The sequence below is a fragment of the Hydra vulgaris genome, chromosome 08 (assembly GCF_038396675.1).
Source record: "Hydra vulgaris chromosome 08, alternate assembly HydraT2T_AEP".
In the NCBI taxonomy this organism is placed as follows: Eukaryota; Metazoa; Cnidaria; class Hydrozoa; order Anthoathecata; family Hydridae; genus Hydra; species Hydra vulgaris.
In genome coordinates, this window is record NC_088927.1 from 16,365,790 (window position 1) to 16,375,273 (window position 9,484).

The following is a 9,484-nucleotide window of genomic DNA, read 5'->3' on the forward strand; positions in this document are numbered from 1 at the left end:
AGCATGTATTGAAGTGAAATGCCCTTACAAGATTAATTTTACAACACCAACAGAATTAAATTTACCATATTTAATAAAAGAGGGTGTCAATGTAAAACTTAAAACTAACCATACTTATTACACCCAATGTATGTTACAAATGGCTGTTACAAGGTGCAGTGTTACATACTTTGTTGTATGGACTCCACATGGCATAGTTGTTGATAAAATTAATTTTGATGTGTCTTTGTGGAATTTGTTAAAGGAAAAATATATTAATTATTATAAAGATTATTATTTGAAATCTATTTTTAGCACATAATCGAAATCTTTTCAAAAAACATTTTTTTACATTTAGGTTTTTATCATATTTTTAAAAACTAAGTTTTTTTTTTCCACTTTTGCCTTGTCTCTTAATTGTTATCTTTCTCTAATTCTATTATTTTTGTTTTTAAAATGTTTCTTGATAAAATTTATTTTTTAATGTTTGTCAGTAAAATATATACTGTGATAATACTGTGATTTGAGGATATATTTATATTTTAATGTTGGTGAATGAAATTTAAATAGAAATCTTCACAAACTTTTTCATTTCTTTTCCATTTGTTTAACCTAAGTAAACTATATGTAAAGATAGTGAAAATTGACGTTAACTTTCACCATTGTTACATATAATTTAAGTTTTGGTGGTCTTCTTTTTAATTAATTGAATTTTATTAAGAAGTTTTTGCTTTGATTTTTGTACTTCATTATACTATTCCTTACCTCTCCTGCAGGGTCTCAATTTTCCTATACTTTCATAAAATTTATATGGTAAAAAGGTGGTAACAAATTAAAAATGTTGGACCTTCAGTACTTTTTATAAACTTAAATCATCTCATATGTATATATCTATAAGTCCATCAAAGGCGGATCCATAAGGGTAGGGATTACAAACGAAAATAAATTTGGGAGCCTGGGCCTGAATAAAATAACATTAAAAAAAATTGTCTGGTGCAAATTTAAAATTATGTGATTGCTTGCTTACAAATCATTAAATCTGATAATTGCCCCCCTCCCCTTACAAGATATTCTGGATCCACCAAATTGAAAAATATTAAAATCGCCCCTCCCCTTCCTACAAGGTTTGCATCCACCCTTCATAAGTCCATAAACAATGTTGAAGATTTGTCAAGTGAAGTAAGTATCATTGCTGAAAATAATGAAATACCAAGTTATTAGTTTTTGAAACATAAAATAATCCCGGGGTAGTATTTTACAATTCTGGGTTGGTAGTTTTTATGGTTTTTGCAAACCCAAAAATACTGCTATTGCGGGTTTGTATTTTTACATTTTGTTTTTAAAATTTTTAAACTAGTTTGCAAAAAAAGACATCGTAATCAAAGTTAAAGAAGTAAGGACCGGCGATAGGTGTCTAACATCTCCCCCTACTCTAGTCTTGATTTGTAGTCGGCAAATATGGACATCGTTGGTCCTAGTCAGCAATATGCGCTTATGACACCCCAAGAAAAACACCTCTTCGTGCAGCCCCTGAAAGAAGTCATTGATATCAAAGTGAGACAAAGAATTTATGCCGCCTGTAGCTGATTTTAAATTTGCAGATCCTTCAACTTAAAAAAAAAGTACTAGATTTGTTTGGCATCCACTATTTTTGTGAATATGTCTTAGGCCTAAAGTATGAAATTATTTTATTTTGTTTAATTTAATTTGTTAATTTCATTTTACATAAATTACAATTAATCGGTGCATTGATTACCAGGGGCGATTCTATTAATTAAAGGAGGGGGGATCCTTAAATGGTGCCACTGCCTTCCAAAAAAAAGTTCTTAAAACTCCATATCTACAGACTAGCCGACTATATTCTTGAAAATACAAACTATGAAATATATAACTTGGAAATTACCTTTATAGGGAGGGGTTGAGACAACCCCTTCCCCGTAAAATCGCGCCTGTTGATTAGACAATAATATAACGATTGAGATTTGAAAGTAAATTATTCGACCTCCGATTAACCAATCAATCTCTATTATAGATTAGACAAAATAAGAACACCCAAAGGCACAGGAATAAGTAATAAAACCCCCAAAAAATATTTTACAAATAAAAACAATTAAGTGAAACAAAAAATTTATTTAATGAGTACTAATTTTTGGTTTAGGGTCAGCTATAAGTTTTGATTTTAAATTACAAAGTGCACCACACGTTAGTAAAATACCATCTGCATGTTGCAGCATGCTAATCGACATACTTCCATTTAGAATTCTGTACGTTTTAATACGGTTAATAGCTCGCTCTACATGTATTCTCAGATTTGCAACATGTTTTGTTTTTTGAACTTCTTCGGCGGTTAACTGGCTTTTTAAGCGGGCACCAGGGGGCACAACTAAAGTACAGAAATTTAAAATTAAATCTTCTTGAATTTGAAAACCTCGATCAGCCATAACTTCGTCACCTCGTTCTAGTAGATTATAAATACCACTATCTCTTGTAATAAACCTATCACTTGCTCTTCCTCCATAACACGATGAAAGAAATGTAATATATCCAGTTGGACTAACACCTATTAAGAATTTAAATGTATTATGATGCTTATAGTCTGACCAGGTGCTTGATTGCTTATCAAGAGACTTTGAACGTTCTATAAAAACTTCTGCACAATCAAGAATTACTCTACATTTTTGATAACCAGCTTTTACAAAAACAGGTGGCAGATTGCTACGAATAGATTCTCGTGGAAGCCATACAACTAATGCTTTTCCTAAAACTTGACTTAACATTTTAATCCAAGTTGTGAATGTGCGTGAACACAATGCTGGGGATATGCCAAAACGATCGGCCAAGTCTTGATTTAGAAGTCCTAATCTTAATCGCATTAAAACAAGTAAAAACTCGTCTCTTTGTGATAGTTTTTTTGATTTTTTCATTAAAGCATGTTTTTTCTTGTTTTTAGAATTAGTAAACCTTTTTGGGCCAGACCAATAAAATAAATTTGGTAAATATGGTTTGATTAGTAGAAACAAACTCTCAAATAATGTGATTGTTGATAAACCAGTATAAAAGTTCATTTTAGCATCAGTTTTGATTTTTCTCCATGTAAATACTGGACTTTTAACACTATCAAAAAATATTTGACGTTTGAATCTTTGGCAAGTTAATGTTAACGTGTTTACTTTACTGATAAGTGATTCAATTAAATTACTCTTGTCAACACATACTTTGCAAACTTTAGTTGATTGTATAGAGCAATACGAATGATCAGATACTGGTGAGCAAAATAATATATTTGTTTGTGGTGAATTATTTTCTTCATCTAAATCTGTTGAAATATCATTAGAATGATATGGTTGTCCTGAAGCATGTGTCATAAAAGTTGAAATATTATTAGAATCAGTTGGTTGAAGCAAGTGAGGTGAGGTCGTTAAAGCATGTGTCATAAAAGTTGAACAACTGGTACCAGCAGTGCAGTTAAGTTTTTGCTTTTTTAATGGTATAGGGTGTTTTAATAAATTTCTCCTAGATTTATTAGCTTTTATTTCATATCCAAGACATAAAGTAGGCGTAGGGTTTGCAGTTGAAGGAATTCCATCAACAAAGTGTATGGAGCATACCCTATCACTACCTGTTGGCTGCCATAATGTCTTATTTATAAATTCTCTTCTTAAAGCTTTGACCCATAATTGTCTTTCTTTATTTTTTTGATTTTCTGATGGAAACTTATATAATAAAAATGGCTTTTCGCATAATTGGCATTCCTCTCTTCTTATATTTTGTTGGTGTTCATTGCATAGTTCTTTTTTCCATTTTTTCAATCTATATGTACTATTTGTACAACCAATTACGGCACAATTAACTTTCGGCATCTTCAAATACAAATTTTGTTTTTAGATTATACTTTATAATTAAATAAATTTTATTTGAATGCTTTTGATAGATGTTTATACTTCGTTTTCTCAAGTTTTAATGGGAGATTTGATACGTTGTCTCTACTTTTACCCCTCCAACGGGGTCTCGAACTCCCAAATCATAATGGCGCGTTACAAAGCTCAATCGGTGTATTCAATCGTCTGCAAACTTTCGCAATAATTCGCAAACTTTCGCAATAGTTCGCAAACTTTCGCAATAGTTTGCAAACTTTAGTTAGAGTTTTACTTTCTTCTTCTATATTACAGATTTTTATATCAGTTCGTTCTATTTCGTAGTTAAAATGTTACAATATTGTATTTTTATGTAAATTTCTTTCTTTTTTTTCATTTCTTTAAAGGCGTCTGTTTGAATTGAACTAAACGCTCAGTTCATAATTTATGCAATAATTCATTCTCTTGTTTTTGTTTTATTTTTATTAATTTTATTGTTAATCCATCATTGATTTAGACTTCCTAATTGATATGTCATAAAAGTTTGATTTTGTTTGTCCTTTATTTTTTGACTTTGTAAAACGTAAAAAACAGGTTATATATCAATAAACTCATATATCAATAAACAAAGTCTCAAACTAATATATTTTGGACTAATTCATTGCTTCATCAGCTATGCAAACATAACATGGGCGAGTACGCAACCATCAAAACTTAAAAAAATTTATAGTCTACAAAAACATGCTAGCAGAATCATATACTCTAAAAATAAGCGTGAACACGCCAAACCTATAATGAAAGATATGAAAATGATGGATGTTTATGAAATAAATATCTATCAGCATTTAATTTTTATGTATCGATTCAATAATAATCTCTCTCCTGCAGACTTTAATAACAAGTTTGAAATAAACATAAATGAAAACTATTATCTAAGAGCAAATATTAGTAACTCATATAAACTGCCTCAAAACTTTAATAAATATGCTGAATATAGCATTGCATACCGAGGACCAAATATATGGAATGGTTTTCAAAAAGGATTCAAATGTATGGCAAAGTCATTTTGTTCATTTAAGTTTCTAATAAAAAAGGAAATTTTTAAAATTTGAGAATCATTTGTGCTTAAAGGGATCACCAAGTAAGTTTAATTATCTTAGTATTTATTTTATTTGATTTTTTTTTGATTTACTGATTAGCGCAGCAGGTTTATGTCCATTAGGGTTTTTAATTTAATATCTATATTCTATTAAAAATGAATAAAGGGGCTCTATGAAAAGATTGCTATGACGTATTGTCATTTTCATCTTCTTTGAGCCCCTGTTTGTTTAACTCTTTATTTTATAAAGATCATTGTAAAAAAGAAAAGTCTATATTTTTTATTGTATATACAAAAACGGTACTTGTTGACAAGATTTTACTGTCTTCTTTGTTCTACGGACATATTTTTTCTTTCTTGTATATACATGTTGATTATTTTTTGTTAAACAGCAAAATAAATGTAAAATAAAAAAAAAAAAGGTTGATTATAAAGACCAACAAAATAGGTTAGTTTTGAGTTTACATATATATATACAGATATACATAACTACACACGCATTAATAAAAAAATACATGTACACGACACATACATATACCATACATACATACACATAAACATACACATGTTTTTTTCTGTATTATTATTCGCTTTACAATTTAAATATAAATTTATAAACGTGTTATAAGAACTAGAAATATTTAGCATGTTTTTAAAGGAAAGTAAGAAAATATGCTACATAAAAATATAGAACATATACATATATAAAAACTCAGGAAGAAAAAAAACATTCAAATATATATAAAACTCGGGTAAAAAGCTATTTATTTAAAAAATTAAAAGCGTAAAAGTATGTTTCAATAGACAAAAAAATTTTATCAATAGAAAAAAATAATTTTCTTAAGTTTTCTCTTAAATGAGTTACAACTCCATTTCTGTAATTCCACTTCCATTCATGTAAAAATTCAAAATGATTTATATCCATTTTATTCCATGAAAAAGGTTCTCAAAATAAAACGAATGATTTGCGTTCAGTGATGCACGTTTTTTATTTTTTATCTTTAAGTGAGTATAAGTTTTTTTTTTTTTTTTTTTTTTTTTTTTTTAACATTTGTTAGATGTAATAAAATTATATATCATCAAAAATCAAATAAACTTTCATAAATTTTTGATAAATGATATAACAAATATAAAACAAGGTATCTGAAAGAAGATCAAAGGATCTTGTCATCAGAACCTTAAATAAGTTAAACATTTAACAAAGGTAACAACAATATTAAACTTCTACAAATTTTCAAAGTATATATTGTATAATCAAAAGAGAGATCACGCGGATCTACTCACCAATAATTTATATAAACGTAAATGTACCAAAATATAATAAAATGTTAATTAAAAAATATAAAAATCAACAAAATAAGTAAGAATAAACTTTTTATAAATGTAAATAAGTAAAGGCAACTATTATCAATTCAGTATTAATTCATATTATTAATAATAACATAATATGTCATCTAATGAAAAAATTAGGGTCTTTAATTTACTTTTAAAAAGGCGGATGGTAATGGGTAGTTCAAAGTCAAACTTCAGCTAAAATATTTTATTCCAAAAGTGTGTTGCCCGATGGGCAATACAAAATTGCTTAAAGTTCGTTTGACAAAAAGGTTCATTTAAAAAATCAGTATTTCTCAAATTGTGTTTGTTCATAGGTTTCGGAGTAAAAATATCTTTGAAGACAGAAAGGGACAAGTCATTTTTCCACATGTATACAAAGCATAAAACATTATATATATTTAGCTCGTATATATCTAAAATTCTCATTTCAATAAAATAACGCTTTGCGTGAGAAAAGCGATTTACAAAGCACGTTAAACAGATTGCATGTTTCTGACGACAATAAAGACGTTGCAACTTACTTTTTTCTGTACTACCCCAGACAATATTAGCATAATTTAGATAACTGTGTATAAATGAATAATAAAATTTGATTAAAATTTTCTTATTGAGGTAGATTCGTGCTTTATATAAAACTCCTATTTTTTTTGAAATTTAAGTGCTTATGTAGTCGATATGATGATTCCAAGTGATGTTTTCATCAAACACCTAAAAATTTTGTTAAGGAATTCTTTTTTATTTCAATTTGATCGATTAAAATTTTTGGTAAGTTTAATGGCAAAAACTGCGAACGGAATAATGTCCACTTTGTTTTATTAGTATTTAGAGTTAACTTATTACACTTAAACCAACTCGATACATGTCTAAGTTCTTTGTTCATTGTTCTAAAAAGTTCATAGATATCACTTTTAGATAGGAATAAGCTAGTATCATCTGCAAACATAATATTTGTTAGTTTAGAGGCTTTATTTAAATCATTAATATAAATTAGGAAAAGGAGTGGCCCAAGAACGGAGTCTTGTCGGACTCCACACATTATAGAAGGACAAGTGGTTTGATAACCGTCATTACTCGGAACAAATTGTTTACGATTTGACAAATAACTTTTAAACCATTTTAAAACTTATTTTTTATTCCATAGTGTTTAAGTTTATAGATTAAAATTTGGTGATCGACCGTATCAAAAGCTTTTGATAGGCCAATAAAAAGTCCTAACGTGTTAAAATGATTTTGAGATTTCACGTACAAATTGGATAATTGCATATTCAGTTGAGTTTTCTTTTTTAAAACCGATTAATTTAAAGTAATTTATTATTATAAAAATATTTTATCTGGTGCATATAATTCTTTCTAGAATTATTGAAAATGTGGAAAGAACAGAAATAAGGCGATATTTACTAATAATTGATTTGTTCCCGTCTTTGAAAATAGAAGTAATTTTGGCAGTTTTTAACTGTTCGAGGAAGTTATAAGTGATACAAGGGAAATGTTTTTTCATCAATATAAGTGTCTAAAGAAGCGCATTTTGCTGTTTTTAAGATTTCATACGAGAAATCCGTTATTTTGGCCCGATTTAGCATCATTTCACTACTTTGGAACAACTTTAAACTAGATTACTGACATTAAAGTAAATTTCGATCTAAGGTTAATGTAAAAACACCAAAGACCACAAGAATAAATGGATTAGAGCTTCCATGAAAGCCCAGCCGAAGTGTACTATTATGGAAGAATCTAATTTAAATCTAAGCGAGTTAAGAAATGCTTTTAATAGTCTTAAAAGTAATAAAAGTGCCGGCATTGAAAAAATTAGTGTAAATGTTGTTAAATCAGTTTACGATATCATTAAACCGTCATTATTTCATATTTTTAACCTTTCATTAAAACTAGGTGTTGTGCCAAAAAAAACTTAAAGTTGCCGTAATCACTCCAATTTTTAAATCTGGTGACGAAACTAATATTTCCAACTACAGACCAATTTCCGTCTTACCTTGCTTCTCAAAATTATTGGAAAGAATTATGTATAACAGACTTTATAACTATTTGATGTCAAACAGTTTGCTGTACAGTAAACAATTTGGGTTTAAAAAAGATAATTCAACTAACCAAGCGGTAATTGAACTGATTAATCATGTAACAAATGCATTCATTAATGACTATTTTACCTTAGGAGTTTTTATTGATCTGTCAAAAGCCTTTGACACTGTTAACCATAAGATACTTATAAAAAAACTGGAACTCTATGGAGTAAGAAATAAAAACTTACTTTGGTTTGAAGATTATCTAGCAATCAGGTCACAATGTATTATTCATAAAAAAACTGAAAAAGAAAAACACATAACTTGTGGTGCGCCCCAAGGTTCAATCTTAGGACCATTATTATTTTTATTGTATATAAATGATTTGTACTTAGCATCAAATATTTTAAATGTTATATTGTTTGCAGACGACTGCAATCTTTTTTATTCCGACAAAAACATAAAAGTTCTCTTTAATATATTTAATGAAGAACTATTAAAAATAAACGAGTGGTTTACAAGTAATAGGCTTTCGTTAAATGTAGAAAAAACTAAATTTATCTTATTCTCCAAACCTAGTAAAGGTGATGATGTTCCTCTAAAATTACCTAATCTTATAATCAATAAAACATTTATTAAAAGGGAACCAATCGTTAATTTTTTAGGAGTAATACTAGATGAAAATTTGTCATGGAAACCACATATAAAATACATAGAAAATAAAATCTCAATAAATATTTCCATATTATATAAAACTAAACCATATCTTAACACTGCTTCCTTAAAAAAAAATATACTTTTCATTTATTCATAGTTTTATCTCGTACTGTAATATTGTATGGGGTAGTACTAATTATAGTAAATTAAAAAAACTTTATAGTAAGCAAAAACACGCATGCAGGATTGTATTTGGTGCACACAGAACTTTTCATTGCGAACCTCTTTTAAGGAAGCTTGGTGCCCTAAGTATCTATAAACTTAATATACACCAGGTTCTACAATTCATGTTTAAAATAAAACGTGGGCTTTCTCCTATTGTGTTTCAGTCTTACTTTAGTGAAATCTCGCACAAGTATCCTACTAAATTTTCAATTAACAACTTCATTGTACCAAAAACTAATTTAAAACTAGGTTCTTACCAAATTCAATATCGTGGACCGTTTCTGTGGAAACATTTTTTAAAATTTATTACAAAAAAAAAT

At 28.3% G+C, this 9,484-nt stretch overlaps 1 protein-coding gene across 1 annotated transcript; it reads right to left on the reverse strand.

The window, feature by feature from the left end:
- Positions 1 to 2,111: 2,111 nt before the first annotated feature.
- LOC136083065 (uncharacterized) lies at positions 2,112 to 3,839 on the reverse strand. Its single transcript, XM_065802473.1, has one exon. The coding sequence runs from the start codon at positions 3,837 to 3,839 to the stop codon at positions 2,112 to 2,114; it is 1,728 nt and encodes a 575-aa protein (XP_065658545.1).
- Positions 3,840 to 9,484: the final 5,645 nt, after the last annotated feature.